Source organism: Chrysemys picta, chromosome 12 (assembly GCF_011386835.1).
Source record: "Chrysemys picta bellii isolate R12L10 chromosome 12, ASM1138683v2, whole genome shotgun sequence".
In the NCBI taxonomy this organism is placed as follows: Eukaryota; Metazoa; Chordata; order Testudines; family Emydidae; genus Chrysemys; species Chrysemys picta.
The window spans coordinates 13,860,924-13,880,939 of record NC_088802.1 but is presented as its reverse complement, the minus strand read 5'-3'; the positions used below and the strand labels follow the sequence as shown (position 1 = coordinate 13,880,939).

Here is a 20,016-nt window from a genome sequence, read left to right as displayed (position 1 = left end):
GGTTACCATATTTCAGCAAGCAAAAAAGAGGACGGGAGGAGCCCCGCCCTAGCCCCGCCCTGCCCTAGCCCCGCCCCTGCCCCACCCACTTCCCGCCCCCCTCAGAACCCCCAACCCTCCCCCCCGCTCCTTGTCCCCTGACTGCCCCCTCCTGAGACCCTCCCTCCATCCTAACTGGCCCCCTAGGACCCTACCCCCTACCTGTACCCTGACTGCTCCAACCCTTATCCACACCCCCACCCCCAGACTCCCCCCCCAGAACTCCCAACCCATCTAAACCCCTCTGCTCCCTGTCCCATTGACTGCTCCAATCCCTCTCCCCACTCCTGCCCCCTAAACAGCCCCCCCACAACTCCCAACCCCCCCCTCGCTCCTTGTCCCCTGACTGCCCCATCCTGGGACCCCTGCTCCTAACTGCCCTCCAGAACCCCATCCCCTACTTAAGCCTCCCTGTTCCTTATCCCCTAACTGCCCCTTCCTAAGACCCCCCGGACCCTACCCCCTACCTGTACCCTGACTGCCCAAAACCTTATCCACATCCCCCCCAGAAAGCCCCCCCGAACTTCTGACCCCCCCATCTCTTGACTGCCCCTTTCAGAACCTCCCTGCCCTTCTCCGACCCCCTGGCTCCCTTGTTGTTGGCCTTCGGTTCGCCTAAGGTCTCTGTGAGCTTGCTCAGGAACTGCCTGAGCCCTTAGTCCTGGCACGCTGGGGAGTGGGGGAGGAGGAGCAGGGGAGGAGCTCCAGACTGCCGGAGGCGATCTGCGAATGCAGGGAGGGAGGGAGTGAGCTCTGCTGCATGGGGGAGGAGGGACTCTCTCTGGCTGTCGGAGCCCCATGTAAGTGGCACCATCCAGCCGGCTGCCCTGTTAGCCATGCGCGCTCTGCATGGGGGGGGGGGGGGGAGTCTGAACATTTACAAATTCCCCCCGGACGCTATTTTTAGCTCAAAAATCCGGACATGTCCGGGGGAATCCGGACGAATGGTAACCCTAGTCTACACTATAGTCACTAGAGTGGCACAGCTACAACACTACAGCTGTGTCCCTGAAGTGCTGTAGTGTAGATGCTTCCTACGTTGACAGAAGTGGTTTTTCCATCGCTCTAGTTAATCCCCCTTTCTGAGAGGCTGTAGCCAGGTCACCAGAGGAATTCCATTGTCAGCACCGGGGTTAGGTCTATCTAGCTGTGGCACTCAGCGCACACAATGTTTCACAGCCCTGAGTGACATCATTAGGTTGATCTAAGTGTTAAGTGTAGAGCAGGCCTAAGAGGGGTTTCCCTGGAGCTGGCTGAAAACACAGAGTCTGAGGGACTGGCTGGCAGCTTGGGGTGCTTGAGGCAGAAAGCCAAGAGAAGCAGTTGTGAGTGTGATCCCGGGAGGAAACTGTGAGACAGAGCTGGCTTCAGGCACAGGGTTCCCTGGAAAGGCAGACATGGAGTTCTGAGTAAGGAAACTGCCGGCTGCTGTTTGTTTGTCCCGTGTTCAGGGCACAGGAATGTGTGGACATTGTTTGTAACTAATAAAGATTGCACCAAAAAAATACCTAACTCCTATAATCAATTTCTCCTCCCAGTGGAAGAACCTAGCAAGGCCCCAAACACTGGCTAACTGCTGAGGACAAAGGAGCGATGGTACAACCCAAGTCACAATCTAGACCTGTGGCAGCAAATGCGTTGTTGGGAAACATTTGCGGGAGTTCCAGCAGCAAAGAGCCTGTGCAGAGGAGCAGATTGCTGCTAACTGCGGACTTGAGCATGTCCAGCTTTGTGTGCCGAGCAGTCCCCATTGTCCCTTCTCTCAGGTGCAGGGAGATGCCCCCAGCCAAGGGTCCCTGCATGCCAGACTTGGAGGGGGAGCACTGGAGGGGGAGCATAACCCTGACAGGAGGAGACTGACGCTGGGAAGAAGGGTCCTGCACCTAGAGCCTGAAGGCATGTGGCCACCAGTAGAGCATGTGTCCAACCTGCAGCATCCCTGCAGCACAGCCAGGGCCTGGGCAGGAGGCCTGGGACATGTGAGAGACAGACTGTGAACTGCCCTGACATTCCAGAGACGCTGGTTGTGGTTCTCCCATGCCCACAGAGCAGGGTGATGTGTTTTCCTTTCACCTTTGCCATTTTTTTCCTTGATTTTTTTTTATTACTTGCTGTTTAATAAATTGTATTTGTTCTGAACTCTATGCAATGGTCAGGGAAGAGGTCAGGGAAGCTTCCAGAGTGGAGAGAGTACCCTGGACTGGGGACACCCTAGCCCCTGTCCTGAGTGACCATGACAAGGTTGGGGGTTGAGCCCCACAGGAATCCTGGGCCCAGCCTTGTTGGGGTTACAAGAACTCTGCCACACAGAACAGTGGAAGGGGAGACCTCGAGGTTAGGCAGGTCTCTGGGTAAAGGGAGTGGAAGCGAGGTCTCAGATCCTTTTGCTAGCCAATTCCACCGGAGTGGTGTATAAGCCAGGGAAGTTCCCCACAATAGCGGGACTGTTCCCCCACTTTCTTATGTGCACATCGAATGTTTTTTACTAAAATTAAGTAAGTATTTTAGGCAAAAGTGTCAGAGCGGCCACCAGCGAGAGCTGTTGGCTGTATTCTGAGGCCACCAAAAAATTGGTGGTGAGAACCCCTGGGATAGATAATTGATTTGTGATGATCCCTTCTGACAGTAAAATCTATGATTCTAACAGAAGCCAGACACACAGAGGCCAAGCACAGTGTGGGGATATCACTAGGACCCAGGAGCAGCTGGGTGGCAGCGATCCCTGGGGTCAGTCTCGGCAGCAGGAAGTGACTCGTAGCCGCTGCGGGGACTCTGGCTCCAGGCTCCTGGCGAGATCCCCGAGCCCCGGCGGCTGATGCTGGGAGCCCGGAGCCCTGGCTGCAGCCGGGAGAGGGGAATCTCCAGCAGGGCCCTTCCCGCTGCTCCCCAGGAGCCTCTCCCAGGGCAGAGCCCCCAGCCCGGCCAGGCCCCTTCCCGGCCCGGCCCCTGCCCCAGGGGGGCCCGCTCGGAGGGAAGGTAAGAGACCCGCCCCCCCCCCCCCCCGGGCTGCAGGGGGAGGTTTGGCCCCAGGCTGCTCCCAGCGGAGCCTGGCTGCGATTCCCTCCCTGGGCCCAGGAAAGCTGCCGCCAGCTCCCGGTGTGTGCGGGGCGGGGGGAGCCACACCTGAGGGAGGGGGCGGGATAGAAGGGGGTGAGAGCCAGAAGGGGGCAGACGAGGGACAGGGGGCATCGGCAAGAGGGGAGAACAGGGAGGCGTGAGGGGGCAGGAGGCGGGTGAAGGGGGATCCAGGGCAGGATGGGGTGGGGGGGACGGGGCAGAGGTTGCACTGAAGGGAGGATGGGGCAATGCCTGGGAATCAGGCTGTGGCAGGAGGGGGATTATGACACTGAGGGAAAGAGGCGGGAATAGAGGGAAAATGTAAGTGGGGGTCACTCCAAGGGAAAGGGGGGATGTGTGTGGGGGGAGGCTGGAGGGAGACTGCAAGAGCAAGAGGAGACCCATCTGGGGAAGGGAGAGCCATGGGGCAGGAATAAGACAGAGGGGTGGGGAGCGATACAGTAGCAGCTCCCCACCCCATGAGGTAAGGGAGGGTGAGGGGGCTGCCCTGCCCAGCAGCCAGTGGGGATTTGTTCCCCTACAAATGGCCAAACCAACAGTGGGGGCTGGGCAGGGTGACCATTCGTCCCAAATTGGGCAGGACAGTCCCAAAATGCAGAGTTCAAGTCCCAGTCCCTGGGCTGAATGACTCCAGGACACCATTTGTCCCGATTCCCTGTGCCAGGGCTGTGCGCCTGCCCAAAGCTCGGGGCAGAGCCAGCCTGTTCCCTGTGGGTGGGGCTGAGATGGGTCTTAGCCCCGCTTGGCCACAAGGCCCTGCCCCTGCTCCTTCTGTTTCCCCTTCCTTTCCAAGGTCCTGCCCGCTAGCCAGGCCAGAAGCTAGTTCCGGGCCATAATAAGCATCACCAAGGCTGCAGTGGGGAACCCAGACCCTTCAGCTGCCCTGGGCAGCGTGCCCTGTGGGGTGGGTACACAGGGCAGGGACTGCTCTCAGGCACCCCAGCTCCCTGCGCAGGGGAGGTGGAGGCCTGGGATTCCCCACAGTGGTCCAAGCTCCCTGGGAAGCTCTTAGCCCATTCTGGCCTGGCCAGGGGGCGGGGCCTCAGGGGAAAGAGGCGTATTGGGGGTGGGACCTTGGGGACAGGGGGTGAGGCCATGGAGGGGGCGGGGCTTCTGCATGTGTCCTGCTTTTGCTTTTTGAAAGGTGATCAACCTAGGGGTAGGGGGCAAGTAGGAGACTTCCCCTGAAGGGCTGAGAATTTACAAGGCAAATGTCCACCCAGAACCCCTCCCTTGCCCCACACACACCCTGCTCCCAATTTCATATTTGTGTTTAAAGACAATCTCATCATTTGGGGGGGTCTGACTCCTGGGCTAACAGGACTGAACAGAGGCTGGTCTGATTTCAGAGCAGGATTTGGTGTCCAACCAGAGACACTGTGAGCCGCAAGGAGTGGAATTGGGGTTTGGTTCGGGTTCAGTGGCAGTCAGTGTGTTCATTTCCAGTTCAAGACACCCCAAAATGGTTCTATTACCAGGTAGTGCCCCAGAAGGGGGAGGCGGTGTTTGAGAGCGAGCTAACCCAGGGTTGTGAGTTCAATCCTTGAGGGGTCCACTTAGGGATCTGGGGCAAAATTGGTCCTGCTAGTGAAGGCAGGGGGCTGGACTTGATGACCTTTCGAGTTCCCTTCCAGTTCTATGAGATAGGTATACCTCCATATATTATGTGGCTTGCTTCAGTGTGGGGAACTGAATTTGGGGCATGGGGCCTGCCTCAGGTGGGATAATTGGAGGGAGGAACAGCCCCAAGGGGTGGGGGTGGGTGAGAGGAGGCCTGTATAAGGGGAAGAAGAATTCAGCAGCTTTTTTCCTTGGGCTTGAAGAGTTAGTGTGGACTGCCCCCTTCTCTTCTCCTACTGGGACAGGCCGTTTTGGTAGCAATCACATGCCTGGTGTTGTTTAGTTGTCTTGTTTTATAATGAGTGAGATCAGAGTAAGTTTTATTTTATTTTGTCAAATATTGAGCTGAAAAATTGCTGAAGCTTTATTTTAACTAGTAGACTCCCCCTCTCCCCCCGCAAATTCGACTCAGATTCTGGTTGACTGAGTAAGAGAAAAATTAAGGTTCAAGTCTGGTTCCAGTTCCATTAAAAAATATGGGTTCAAACTGGTTCTCTGGTTCTATTCCAGTGTGAGTCCTGGTGGGCAAATGAAATCTGCAGCTGCTGAACTGTGCCTGGGATCTGCGGGGGCAGCCCAGGGAGGCCCAGTCATGGGGGGGCACCTCTGGTTACTGCTAAGGCAGAGGAGGCTGGTGTCTGTCTGTCTCTCTCTGCTCATGATATTCGAGCCCCGGAGTTATTTGAGCTTCCTGGGTCCCCTGATGATGCCTCCTCCCTTGTGATCCTGGAGCCCAGACTGAACAGCTGCTGCTCCCCCAGTGGGGTCTGTGCTGGGGAGTGACCTTCATTAAAGTCCTCTCTGTGCCCAGCCAAGATGGGGACTTCCCCTGGTGGCTGCAACTAGCCCCCTAGGGCAACCCTGGGCTTTTCCCACACCAACTCCTGAGCTGGAGCCTGCAGGGAGGAGAGAGAACTGAGGGAAAGGGCTGGGGCTGGGAAGCACAGTGACTCTGCACAAAGGGCCCCTTTCAGGGACCTGCTGGTGAGTTTGTACCGGAGGGGGAGGGGGTTCCCCATGAGTCTGTGGGTCCCCAAGCTGCTGCCCCCCAGTGACACAGCCAGGCTCACCCTGGAGAGGAAACACCCATGGAAACAGGACAGCCACCAGTTCTCCCAGGCAGAGGTGGGAGGGAAGGAGACAGGAAGGGGAGGGGTGAGACCGAAAGGAGCAGCAGGAGCAAGAAGTGGGGAGGGAGGTTCCCAGCTCCCAGCCCTGCCGGGATCCATTCCGTGATCCCCCGGGGCCGACTGACTCTCCTGGGAACAAGGGGAGGAACGGAAAGAGGAAAAGCCAGTTCCTATCCTGGCCGAGTCACCATGCTGCTGGGGGGATGCGCTGCCCTCGGGGCCAATGTCAGGGGGGATCCCCCAAAGTGGCTCCTTTGATTCTGCTCTTTTCTAGACTTTGTCTTAGAGACTCTGTCCCTGGGAGGGTTTTAAAAGTGTCTCAGGGGGTTCAGTGCTGGTGGGAGGGCCCGGGTCTGTGTTGTAATAAAGTGACTGAGGGTTTTCCTAGCACAGCAGAGTCCAGAGCGTCTGTCTGCAGGGAGAGAGCCTGGGGGGAATCGGGGTGTGAAATGGACTCAAGCCCCTTCTGAAACCTCTCCCATCGTCCTTCTCGCCTTGACAGGCTGAGGAATCACGTCCACCTTTCGCTTCAGATCATCCCATCTTCCAGGAGACAGAGAAGGGAAATGGCTGTGATGGAGCCAGCTCAGGAAGGGGATTTTCAGGGAGTTGCAGGAGGGGATGCTGTAGGGGGGGGAGGGGCAGGAAAGACACAGCGTGTGATATACCCTCTGGGACACATTGAAACTGGGCCTGATTTTCTAAAATAGGCCGACTGGCAGGGGGAACATTTCCCCATTTCTGAAACAGGAAACACCCCCATGAGCAGGGCTGGGAAAACTGACCAGACTCCCAGTGCTGGAGCCTAAACTCACTACCCAGATGCTGCTGTAAAATATGACGGGAAACTGTGGGGATTCCTGTCCTGGCTCAGAGTTCTGCTTCCCGTGTCAGCCTGTGGCTGGTAGATGTGTGGTAAATGAGAAGACCCTTCCCTGCTCCATCTGCTGTGGGGCGACAAAGAGCTCACACCTTCTCACCACCCCCTGAAGCCTCCTGGCTGCTCAGATTAGGGTGGAGGAAGGAATCTGCTTTTCTGGACCTGCTCCCCTGTGACTAGTGGGATTGTGGCTGGGGCAGCAGGAGCTGAGTGGGGGACTCTTGTTGTTTCAGATGCCGGTGACCTTCGAGGATGTGGCTGTGTATTTCACCCAGGGGCAGGGGGCTCTGCTGGACCGCGCTCAGAGAGCCCTTTACAGGGACGTCATGCAGGAGAACTATGAGATGGTGACCTCACTGGGTAAGGGATTCCTGGCCCCTTGGTTATTAGAAGGTTATGGGGTCTGCGTGTCTGACTCTGGTCAGATTCTTCCATGGTCCGTTAGATTTGAGGAGGAGGGTCACATAGTCCACAGCTCCACTGTGAGAGACTTTCATCTCCATCTGCAATTCGAGGGAACAGAAGAGTTAGAAGCCTAATGGACAGGTTAATTCATCCCCATCTCTCCAGCCTTCAAGGGGCCAGAAGCAGGAGATAGTCCTGCTTGTATTATTTCTTCTTCACACACCGTTCACTGGCCCTCTTGGGACTAGCTCCATCCCTGGGGAGGGCTCTCAATGCTGCAGGCTCAGGGGGTGCTAGCACAGTTTTTACAGTGGGGGTGCTGAGAGCCATTGAACCAAACTGTAAACCCTGGATATAATGGAAACCACTTCAAGCCAGGAGGTGCGGCAGCTCCCCCAGCACGGCTAGTTCCAGCACCTATGTGCTGGTTTGGAAATAGGCAGGAGTTTAACACCAGAGCTGGGTGTGCCAGAAAGTCCCCCAGAGCGCATCTACCCTGAGAACTCCTAGTGAGGGTGTGACAACACCCCACCCCCACCCCCAGATATCTGCTGCTCCCAAAGGGTCTGAGTTACCACAGTCCCTTTTAGGGTCAGGTAAAACTCAGGGAATGTTTCCTGTGACAAATACTCTGTAAGACTCCTGACCTTGCCTGATTTCATCCCCTGCGCAGGATTCCCCATTCCCAAACCTGACCTGATCGCCCAGCTGGAGCGAGGGGAAAAGCCATGGATCCCGGATCTCCAGGCCACCGAAGAAAGGAAGAGCCCAAGAGGCACCCACACAGGTGAGGAATCAGGGAAACTGAGATATAAACATATGGTGATTGAAGGAAAAATCTGGGACTCTCAAAAATGAGCTGTGAGTGAGAGCCCTCACTTCCACCCCATCTCACCCAGGTGAGGGCTGCAGTCAGCAGGTGTTGTATCATGAAGGCAAAATCAGTCACAGCTTCCCACCCATCCTGTTACCTGTCGGGAATTTCCTCCCTGTTTTTACTTCCCTGGGAGTGTTTGGGTGGGATTTGGCAGCAGAATCCAGTGTCTCCATCTCCCCCACAGTCACTGTGTTGTGTTTTCCCTCTTTGCTATTCCCCTTTCTGTCCTTTCTCCCCGGCACAGGCAGTGACTCCTGTCTGGATTCTCTCTCTCCCAGCAGGTGATAGGACAGTGAGTGAGAGCAAGGAGGAGAATCAGCAGCAGGACGGTCCTGGGAAAGTGAAAACACAGGGGACATTTTTGAGAGCTGAAGGGAATTTTTCCCAGTGCTTGGAACAGGGAAATGCCTGGGGAGATCGACACAGATCAGAGATGCAGCTGGAAAACTATCCCGAGAAGAAACTAGATGAATCCATTCAAGGTGGTGGAGGATGCAAGGATCCCAAGGAAGCCACAGTCCAGCAGAAAAGTCACAATGAAGAGAAACCCTACAAATGTTTTGACTGTGGAAAAAGATTCCGTTTTAGTGCATTCCTTATTAGACATCGGAGAACCCACACAGGAGAGAAGCCCCATAAATGCCTGGACTGTGGGAAAAGTTTTGGTGAGAAGTCAAACTTTATTATGCACCAGAGACTGCACACAGGAGAGAGACCCTATAAATGCCTTGAGTGTGGAAAAAGATTTAGTCAGAGGTCACAGCTTATGGCACATCACAGAACCCACACAGGAGAGAAGCCGTATAAATGCTTAGACTGTGGGAAAAGCTTCAGTAGGAATCCTTATTTAACTATACACCAGAGACTGCACACAGGAGAGAGACCTTATAAATGCCTCGAGTGTGGGAAAGGTTTTATTGGAAGTTCATCCCTTACTAAACATGGAAGAATCCACATCGGAGAAAGACCCTTTCAATGCTATGAGTGTGGGAAAGATTTCATTCTTTGGTCACACCTTATTAAGCATCAGAAAACCCACACAGGTGACAAACCCTATAAATGCCTTGATTGTGGGAAAAGTTTCATTGACAAAACAAAACTTACTAGTCATCAGAGAATCCACACAGAAGAGAGACCGCATAAATGCTTGGACTGTGGGAAAAGCTTTATTGAGAAGTCACTACTTATTATACACCAGAGAGTGCACACAAGGGAGACATCTTTTAAATGCCATGAGTGTGGGGAAAGTTTTAGTCAGTGGTCACTCCATATGGCACATCAGAGACTGCACATGGGAGAGAGACCCTATGGATGCCTTGAGTGTGGAAAAAGTTTTAGCAAAAGTTCATACCTTACTAAACATGGGAGAATCCACACAGGAGAAAAACCCTATAAATGCTTTGAGTGTGGAAAAAGTTTTAGCCAAAGTTCATACCTTACTAAACATGGGAGAATCCACACAGGAGAAAAACCCTATAAATGCCTTGAGTGTGGGAAAAGTTTCCATTTCCAATCAGGCCTTAATATACATCAGAAAACCCACACAGGCGAGAAACCCCATAAATGCTTAGACTGTGGGAAAACTTTCAGTCAGCACTCACACCTTACTCAACATAGGAGAATCCACACGGGAGAGAAACCCCATAAATGCCTGGAATGTGGAAAAACTTTTGTTCAGCGCTCACACCTTATTAAACATGGAAGAATCCACATGGGGGAGAGACCTTATAAATGCCTTAAGTGTGGGAAAAGCTTCAGTAAAAGCTCAGCGATTACCAAACATCAGAGAATGCACAATGATGTAAGAGATCCTAGAAATAGCTTGACTGCAGGAAAAGTTTCAATTTGACTTCACACATCAGTGATCAACACAACAGAGAGACCTTGAATGTGAGGGAGGCTTCATTTGATGCTCCAGGAGTATCAGGCATCAGCAAATCCGCACAGTGAAGAAACCTCTTAGATGTTCTCAGTGTGGAAAATGCTCCAAGTGGAGCTAACACCATGTTGGACATCAGAGACTCCTCCACACAGCAGGGCCATTCTCTGAGTGCCCTGATGAGGGCTGGCCATGGTGACAAATCCATTTCCTCGTTCCCACACACATCAGGGGCATTTGGCTCTCAAGGATCCAGCTGCCCATCACTGCGGTGAGGATCCAGCAGCAGCCGAGCATCAGCTGGTCAGTGACCCTCTGGCTCTGCCTGGTCTCAGCAAACCCCAGGCAGAGGAGGAGACGCCCTGATCAGCCCCTCCCCCCTGCTGCAGCCCTGGCTGCTGAGCTGATGGGCCACAGGTGGGGGAAGGGAGAGAGAGAAACTCCTCCAGCCGCTCCCTCTGCCTGGCTGAAGTTCCCTCCTCTCCCTTCCCCTCCCAGCTGGGATCCCCCTGCCATGGAGATGAGGAGAAGGACACTTGGGCCAGGCCCCACCTTCACTCTAGACCCCTGTCCCCATCCACCATCTTCCACCAGCCCCTGGGCTGGGCTCCCCCACTGACCTGGAGCTGTCCCCTGCAGGACGAGTGTCCCTGGGGGCTGCTAACTCCTCCACTCCCCGAATCCCCCAGGGCTTCAAATCAAATATTGAGGGACCAGGGCGATGGGTTTTGGGAAGGGAACTGGGGATTGAATGGTTGGGGCTAGTGGAGCTGGGAAGCAGGAGGAGCTGGGTGCTGAGGTATTGAGTGTTTGAGGATCATGGGATAAGAGGCGAGCGAGAGCCAAAGGGGTAGCGAGGTGCTGCTTCTCATCACTCACCTCCTCGGCCCCTTCTACCTGCCTCCTCTGCATTCAGACAGCACCATTATCAGAGCCTGGTTTCCACAGGGCCTTTTCTTGGAAGCCTGGATTTCCCACCTCTGCTACTGCAGTATCAGCCTCTGAGAGGGAAGCAATGTTTCCTATGGATAGAGCCCTGGCCTGGGACTCAGGAGACATAAGCTCTATTCCCAACTCTGCCAGCAGCTTGCGGGTTGACTTTAGAGAAATCTCTGCCTTACAGTGAGGGAAAAAATTGGGCGTGATAATATCAGCTTCCGAGTATCTGTCCAAGGCAGGGGAAGTGGTTGGGATTAGCTAGTGCGTCTCCTTTGTTCCTCCTCCCCTTTTTCTAGTCTAGACTGACCCTGAGCAGTTTATTCCAACCCCCATGAGCAAACTGATTGTTAGAGTCACTAAGTGCCCCCTATGGATTGATATTGTCTCATTCCCAGACATACTGCTCCAGGTTATACTGAAAAGCATTTAATTATTTTGTGCTGTTTCTCCCTTATATACCAGCATTCAATAGATTCTAAAAGAGCTGGAGCAGGGACAGTAAAATAACGTGGTGTTTTACCTTCTCTGTTTTTTGAGAGGGATGGGGTGAGTCCAGGGGATTCCCTCCGGCCCGCATCAACCTCACACGTCTTCTCTGACAGAGCAGCCTCTGCCCAAACCGTGGAGAGTTTATCGTTTTCCTTTTCTACCCCTTCACCTTCATGTGTGTCATTTACCTCAGTGTGCTTTGCCCACCATGCTTAGGAATCAGGGTTTGATTTTTTTGATCCTCAATCAGATCCTTGAGGGCTGGCGAAGAAAATGCCACATTCCTGAAGGGGGAATTCAAATGACCCTCAAAGCATAGTTTCAGCTTCAATCCCAGCCTCCATCTATTGGTAAAGTGACATCTGGAGTTTTTCCAGCCAAATCCAGATCATTTGTAGATATGACGTTTTTGGTTAGATTTGTCTTTTTTTCCTTTTTCTTTTATTATGATGATGCTAAAACTTTTATTAATAACACAGACAAATAATGAGGCTGTGGTGAAAAAAGCAGGTTTAGTCTGTTCAGAAGGAAATGTGTAAATTTGTTCTCCAGATTTTGAGTTTTAAGATTCTCTGGGATTTCACTTTATGAATGGGAAAGTGGTTTGTAGCCCATTCTGCATTGTGGGTTTTTGTCTCTTTCCCAAAGGCTGTTCTGTCACATATCTGATATTAGATTAGTTTGAGAGAATGGAGCTCAGATTTATTGAGGACTTCAAAAGACAAATGATCGTTTGCCAAAATAGCCCTTTCTGATTTTCTTTTCACGTTTCCCTAGCCTTTGTCATGAGATTTTCTTGTTCTTTGAACAATGACAATGTTTAGTACCTATCAACAAAAACACTGAGGGCGAGTGCTGGATATGCCCTCCAAGAGGTAGAGCCTGAAACAGGGAAGGAAGTTACTGCCTGATCCCTGCAGAGATTTGAGATATGCTCAGGATGGGGAGAGGGTGGGTGGGTGGGTGGCCAGGCCTTGAAAGGGCACTGTTTGCTCTTGTGATCCAGAGAGCTGAGTCTGAGAACTGTGAACTCACTGCACATCTCCCAGAGAGCGAGGAAACGTCCTACGAGTGCTGGGTGAAGTCATCCTTGAACTCTGAAGGGCTACCAGTGATGCCCCAAGAGGACTGATGGGGAGAGGAGTCCCCGTCTCCCCATTGCTGAGAGGAGGAGGCCGGGCAAATGCCTCTCTCATGGATTGTGAGTGTTTTTCTACCAACATGAACTTGTTCCTCTTTCCCTGGGGCACATGTACAGCTGGAGTAGCCACGTGCTGGACTGGGGCTGAAACTACCGTGCTGAGCTGGGACTTGGATGGTGGTGGGGATTTAGCTTTTATTTCTTGCTTTGAAAAGAATAAAGTAGAATTTAGTTTCTCAAACTCACAGTGTCCCTTGTCTTGAATAATGTGGCGGGGGCGGGGGGTCTTTAATGGACACAGCAGCAGTCTGGGAAGCCTCTTGGAGGTGTTATTTTGCCATCCCTGCGCTCCACATACTACAGGATCCGGCTGTGACATTTTCCCAGGGTGCCCTGGACTGTGAATCTCCTTGTTACCCCCCGCCCCCCATGCCTCAGTGTGAGGGGGAAGTGCTTCTGCTTAACTGGGTGTCAGTTCCCTGCCACCCCCAGCCTTTTATCTCCCCACCCAAACTCCCCAGGGCTCTGCCAGTCCTTATGTTGCTTTGCAGGTTACCACTAGGCGCAACCTTGTCCTTGAGCTCCTCTAACATGTCCTTCTGTAGCATCCAGCCCCTTTCCACTGGACATTTAGAAATTCCCAGGTAAACTGTCCCCAAAAGGACAATACGAGCTTGTTTCATTCAATTGAGGATCAGCGCCAATATAACATCACAGCACTGAGATACAGTTTTAGTGAAAACAAACAGGAGTTTATCATCAAGCAATAAGACCAACTGGTTACACATCAATCACAAGCTATACCAGGAGCTTGACTTTAACAGGTAAAATCCATGGCTAAAGCATTCTCCCAGGGTCACCAGTTACCATCGCTGAGATCCCCCTTTTCATGAATGCAAAACATGCTCACCTGTTTGCTTCCTCAGGGATTGCAGTGTGTGGTTCTTGTCCCCCAGGTATAGTCCAGTAAACTGCTGAAGTGTACCTCCCTCCCATTGATTTTTTTCCAGTGTGCTCTTTCTGTTGGTCCTATATGCAAACTGGGCTTCAACTGTGTACACCTACAAGTCTTAATTTACATATGAACCGTGGGAGGCAGATGACTAGATATCCCTTTGTCTGGTAAAACTTGTTTGTCAACCCTGCTTTGATTCAGACGTTAAAACATATTTTCCAGTATATAAACATAGTTCCTTAAAGATCATCTGCCCACACTTCTTGTAATGATCCCGAGGAACAGTGTGACATGAGCCTTTATTAGAGACCTCTCATGACCCATTATGGGTAAACAATATGAAAGCAATGCATTAGGTGTAGTGAGTTTGTCAGGCCTGATAGGCATTGCTGTCATAGAACGATGTTCGCTTTTCCAGTTGCCATTGAGGGGCTCTTAGGTCATGCCAGAGCTGCCAGTTCTTTAGGTTTTCAGACTCTTCTATGGGTCTGTGGGGAAAATTTGAAATCTGCAAGGGAAGTCCCCTCACTGGCATTTCCCATTTGCCTGTCTCCCATGGAAGAAGAGTCAATCTGCCTGGGGAGGCATTTTTTTGAACCTAGGTGGAGCAGTTGTGGGTAGGAATGATAATAGTGTGCTTTGTAAAAGGGCTGTGAGGCCTACTGATGAAAAGTGCTATCCGAGAACCAGGCAATATTCGGATTTATTTTTGGCGTAGCTCAGTTCAGTCTCCCAGATCCTAATGGAGAAGGCAGCAGCTCGTGACCCAGGATGAAAAAAAGGGAGAGATGGAGCGTGGCCTCATCTCTCTGAGCAGGGCCCAGGCCCCTCTGGACACAACAGCTACTGAATCAACTCCCCCCACTCCCCTCCCCTCCAGACCCCCATCCTGGAGGGATCAAGGGAAGTCCAGGCTGGATTAAGGCACATGCAACCTAGGAATGAGTCTGAGGCTCTGTTCATTGGCGAGGGGCGGGAGGGGGCCCTCAGGAGTCTGCCCCACAACAGGGGTAAGAAGGAGCTGTGTTTGCTACCCACTCAGGTTTGGTTTAGACTCACCCCCATTTCAGGCAGGAGGGTGGGAGGAACACGGCCAAAACTGAGTGAGTGATGTTGAGAGCTGGTCGGTGCCAGGGCTGAAATTGACTGAATGATGCTATAACCTCACAATGCCATTCACTCAACTTTGGACCCAGTGCCCCTCCCCCATTATGATGGGTGTTGTTTTGCCAGACGTTTGGCTGCGTGTGTGTGTTCTGTTAGCGTGCCGTCCCGGCTCTGCATAGGTAGCTGGCACAGCAGACCTCAACCAAACCACCCATTGACAACAAAATCTGTTAAGGTACGAAGGCACCCTGCCAGGTTTATTATCGACAAAGCACGGTCCTAGTATCCCGCAGACTCTACCGGACCACTAATGCGTGTATGCACATAACAACTGACCCAGCTCAGTCAGTGGCGGGACTTTCCACTGCCCCGTAGGCTGGATAAAGACACTTCCTCTGAGATACATTTTTATACACCAATACGAACAAGTTCCGTATTGCTCCTGATGTTACCAGGGTGCCAGCCTCTGACGTATGAGGGTGCCACCCATTGCCTTGTACATGTTGGTTCGATCAAAACATCCCTATTCATCATGCTGTCATCCTGACCTTATCTTTAGAATGGGTCAGTGTGTTCCTGCTATCTTTGGGGAATGTGCTGGTATCGAGGTGTTCTGGTACCACCTTTCTAGAATGTGTTTGGGTGCATGGCCTGTGCCTAGTACTTCTTAGGTATGTGGGTTTCTGTAATATCAGCCCTGTTCTTGCCAGATTCTGTGAGCAGGGCCTGCCTCTTGCTCACAACGTAACTTTGCTTTATAACAGCCAAGTTTTGACTGCTTTAGCTCAGGCCTCATACGAGGCCTCTGATACATGGGCCTATGTTTCAGGCCCTCTTCTCACTACATTCCTCCACTTTTTCTCTTTTTATGGAGAGGATGTTTACCCATGGTCCCGGAAAAGCATAATGCATGGACTGAAGATGACCTAGTGGGGTAAACACTGTTATGTGGTCACCTTACTTTGCCATCCATCCATCCATCCATCCATGTCCCATCTGTCCCTTGGTCTGCACATTCCTTCATACGATGGATGGACAGATTCTATTTTCCAGTTGATTGTAGTCCCTTATAGTGGGCCTGGGAATGTTAGGCCTGGGACCATGACTGAGGCATGTAGTATTATCATTGAGCTTTAGAGTCACACCTAAATAATGAATACACCTCTACCCCTATAAAACGCGACCCGATATAACACGAATTCGGATATAACGCGGTAAAGCAGCACTCCGGGGGGGGGACGGGGCTGCGCATTCTGGCGGATCAAAGCAAGTTCGATATAACGCGATTTCACCTATAACGCGGTAAGATTTTTTGGCTCCCGAGGACAGCGTTATATCGGGGTAGAGGTGTATATATGAAGCATATGGATATGGCATATATATTTGTAGCGTATATGGGTATATATGCATAGTATGTATGTGTACATATGACAGCACCTTATATCCAAGCATAACCATGTTTTTTTCCAATCTTATGTTGTACTCTGGGCCTTTTACTTTGGTGCCACAGGTAGCAACACACTCTCCTGTTAGGGCAATTGCAGTTATCACCTGTCTCATCATTAGTAGTAGGCTGAGTGTTTTGAAATACTGGGATAGGCGTTGTTCTAGTGTATTCCACAATATGATGTATATGAGAAGTAAAACAGAAATTTGAAGTAGTGGCGCTACAAATGAGGCCTTTATACATAAATGTCTTAGTTACTACACAGTGCTGCCCATTTATGTTATAGGTTACCCTTACTGCTGGTGGTCACCCTCTGGTAAGCTTTGCTGGGCAGGAACCAGGAACTGCTAGCTTCTCTGTTCCATGGATTGCATTGCTCTGTGATACACCAGTAGTTGATATAGATCCAGTTGTTTTTTATGGATGCTGTCTTTCAGATAACCTACTGAAGGGACAGTAACTCATTTAGCAAGTATTCCTGTGTCAGGATTTAGTATTGGTATCCAGACATTGAACAAGATTGTTTTGAATAACATGTGCCTCTGTTAGGATGCAGTGTCCCTGACCCAAATTATGACTGGTACTAACAGGCAATTTATTTACCCAAATTGTAGTTATTATGTAACTTGTTTGTTTGTTTACCACTTTGTTTTTTCCTTGCCTTCATGTTGTTTGCTAGCATTAGTTTGTTAATTTTTACCTGTGTGGTGGTGAAACACTTTAGCAATGTTATGCACATTGTAAGTGATGTACAACAATACAGCACTAACACAGTTGCTTTTACATAGTAGCCAAGTTTAACTTAACTGACAATGGTTTTTGGGTGATTGCCAACTTAATTGTCCATATATGGTAGATTGAGGTGTATTTGACCAGTCTCTTATTTATAAAGCACTTTGTTTTTCTTTTCTTGATGCTTGGGGGTTCCTTCACTGTATACTGATATCTTCTGGTGTCTTTGTGGTGTGATATCTTCTGGTGTCTGTCTTTGGTCTGTGGGATGCAACCTTAAACAGCTTAAGTTAGTTAACATAATAAGGTTGTTTGTTTGTTTGTTTCACATTTCTCTTGTTTTTAGTAACCCAAATTTAATACACAGATTAATTTACTGTGTTGACAATGTAATAGGGACCAAGTCTTTTATAACACAAGCTATACTTTTGCAATTGTTGTGTAGACATTCATTTTCACTTGAGGTGCATTACTAAGGCCTTCGCTACACTCGGGACTTCACAGCACTGCCGCTGCAGCGCTGTGAAGCGCGAATGTAGTCGCACCGCCAGCGCTGTGAGAGAGCTCTCGCAGTGCTGTATGTACTCCACCTCTCCGAGGGGAGTAGCTTGCAGCGCTGCGAGCGACCGTGCAGCGCTGCAGGCACTGATTACACTGGTGCTTTACAGCGCTGTACTCACTGCGCTCAGGGGGGTGTTTTTTCAGTGTAGCCAAGGCCTAATATTTTATGCTAAATGTAATGCTTAACGGCTAAAATAGATGCTCACAGTCTTCCATGAGAAGGTGTATTGCTTTCCCTTGCTGAACACTTTGTTTTAGCAAAAGAATTAGTAACATAATTTTTACTAAGCTTTTTAAAGTTAATTTGCTTGTGATGCCAATTTCACTTTTGTTAACTGTTTAGATGCACAAATGCTAGCAACCACTACTTCCCTTAAACATAGCTTAAAAGAGAACAAAAATTAAACCCAAATGAATTTTAAATACAGGTCAATGCAAATACTTTGAAGGTATTAAAGTTTTCTGACACTTGGTTGTGTTTGGGAGACAAATATGGAAGCATGTTGAAAAGGTGGAAACCTGTTGAAATTGTTTGGTTAGCTTTATGCATAAATTGTTATGTTTTAACATTTTTGCTATGACATTTTTATCACTATATTTAAAAGTACAAACAAGTTTATAAAAACCCAAACAAGAAATTAACATTTTGTTAATATTACCTTAACCTTAATATTGAGGTTTCCCCTTATATTTCTCTTTCTTTGAATAAAAAATAAAAATGAAAATGAAAAGCAAAACTGTGATTAATAAAAGAAAATTATTTTTGTTTGCAATTGCATTATTTGTTGAGGCAGAAATATATGTACATATATTTATAACGGAGACCTTGTTGAACTTTAAAAAAAATGGTAGTATGATGGTTATTCCCCAACCATAGTCTTAAAATAGTGTGGTACCACTTATATTTTTTTAAAAGGGTATAAATTTGACTTTTGTTGCAACAAAATAAAAAGTAGTCACATGACATTCACAACATACAACACAGGCAAACATACAGGACAAATTTACAATTAAAAACAAAGTGTGCCAGAATTCTATTTATAACTATACAAAATAAGGCAAACAAAAATAAAAAATAAACAAAAGGGTTAAACATATAAATAAGCGAGTTATTACCTATTTAAAACTTTTAATAAAAAATGATAAGTTATTTGCCACATTTTTTGTATTAATTTAGTAACTTAAGGCATTTTTATTACTTTATATCAAACTTTATTTTAAAACTCTGCTATCTGGAAATAAGGAAAGCCCATGTTTCAAATCTTAGTCAGTGATTAGAAGCAGAGTCTGCATTTCGTTTGCTTGGCATCCATATTTTCAAGAAAGTTTAGGAGTAATTCCAGCTGTGGCATTCCTGAAGGGTCAAAATAATGTACTGGATTTATTTAAAGTAAAAGTTTTTACCTTGTTTTCTCTTTGTTTGTTGTTTTTGTTCTATTTTCAATTGCTTTCTCTTTTGGAGGTTTCTGTAAAAACTATGACTTTTAACTTTTAAAACAAAGAGAGAGAGCCAAAGTGATGAGAGGCGGGGAAAGGAGGGGGTGAACAGCAACCTAGGAAGGTAGCTAGACCTGAGCCAAGAGAGATTAACTCTATCAAGGTATTTGAAAGTACAGGCAGCAAACTGAGAAAGCATATAAAGGAAAAAACTTAACCACTATGTAAAAATATTTGAGAAAGAAGGTTCTATTTTTAGATATGAGTGCGGAGTGTGGGTCCACAGGTCAATGTAGTTGGGAACCTGCACACCTGGGAACCACACCCCTGGTTTTTATCCTGGCTTTCAGAGGAGAGTGGGAGGTAGTTACCTGCTCTTGTAAAATCTGAATTTGTTCCCCCAGTGTCTGTTGCTTTTGTGTGCATGCCAAATGGATTGCAGGATTGCCCTTTTTTTGGTGCAGTTAACTGTCTTTGTGCAGCTCCATGTGTTAATGTATTAATTATAGGTGTTAACCAGCTTAATCTTGGTTTTTCACTTTGAAATTCTTTTTTATTTACTTCCCTGCCCCGAGTCGCAGTTCGTGTCTCCTAATGTGCTCTGTGAACCATTGCATTTTTAACTTCATCTGATTTACCAATTCAGTGACAGTATTGTTTGCTACTTTACCCTCCTGTGCACTTACTTGTCCCTTTCTGGAAAGCACCAATCTAGGTTTAGGTTTTACCGGAACCTGGCTTTTATCATACAGTGGTGGTTGCAATGCAGTGGACACCATTTCATCTTTTAATTTTGCTAGGGCCACCTTTTTCCATTTTTCTCCCCATTCTTCAGGCACAGGGGAGCTACCTGAAGCCTGCTGTTGACCACAAATATTTATAACAGGGGACGGCACATCTCTTTTTTGTAGGTTTTTTACAGCTGTTTCCAATGTTTTATTTTGTTCCTGTGCTTGCTGTCTCTGGACTGCTTGCTGCCCTGCAAGGGGAGAGGGAGCATTCCAGGACTTTGTGGCTTCTCTTAACTCTTTCTTGGTTTCTGTTACTTGCCCCGCCAATTTTGTGGCGTGTTGTCTTAACCATTTAACAGCCATGGCTATAGTATGTAATATGTAATAGTCTACATTTCAGTCTCTGCCCTAGCTTACAAATTCCATTACATGTTTCTTACCCATTATATTTTTCAAATCCATATGGACCTGTTTTGCTAGCAACCCAGTATGTCCATACCTTATTACACTCTGGGGATTTTTACGAAGGGGCTAAGGGGGTTCCCTAGCATGTAGTTTTCTGCCATGTT

At 49.2% G+C, this 20,016-nt stretch overlaps 1 protein-coding gene across 7 annotated transcripts; it reads left to right on the top strand.

Moving 5' to 3' along the window:
- Positions 1–2,750: 2,750 nt before the first annotated feature.
- On the top strand, positions 2,751–12,718 carry LOC122172715 (zinc finger protein OZF-like). Of its 7 annotated transcripts, none has more exons than XM_065564922.1 (4): positions 2,751–3,015; positions 6,981–7,107; positions 7,826–7,939; positions 8,311–12,718. In XM_065564922.1, the coding sequence occupies exons 2-4, from the start codon at positions 6,981–6,983 to the stop codon at positions 9,876–9,878; spliced, it is 1,809 nt and encodes a 602-aa protein (XP_065420994.1). In that variant the 5' UTR covers positions 2,751–3,015; the 3' UTR covers positions 9,879–12,718. The 7 variants fall into 7 exon arrangements, with proteins under 7 accessions (XP_065420994.1, XP_065420992.1, XP_065420995.1 ...); XM_065564920.1 differs by having other exon boundaries at positions 2,752–3,015; positions 8,308–12,718; XM_065564923.1 differs by having other exon boundaries at positions 2,752–3,015; positions 8,274–12,718.
- Positions 12,719–20,016: the final 7,298 nt, after the last annotated feature.

What these genes read in the sequence shown, in the direction of transcription:
- LOC122172715 (XM_065564918.1), top strand. An exon ending in TGAGATGGTGACCTCACTGG is followed by an intron (nt 7,108 to 7,825) that starts GTAAGGGATTCC and finishes TCCCCTGCGCAG; the next exon opens with GATTCCCCATTCCCAAACCT. An exon ending in CCCAAGAGGCACCCACACAG is followed by an intron (nt 7,940 to 8,307) that starts GTGAGGAATCAG and finishes TCTCTCTCCCAG; the next exon opens with CAGGTGATAGGACAGTGAGT.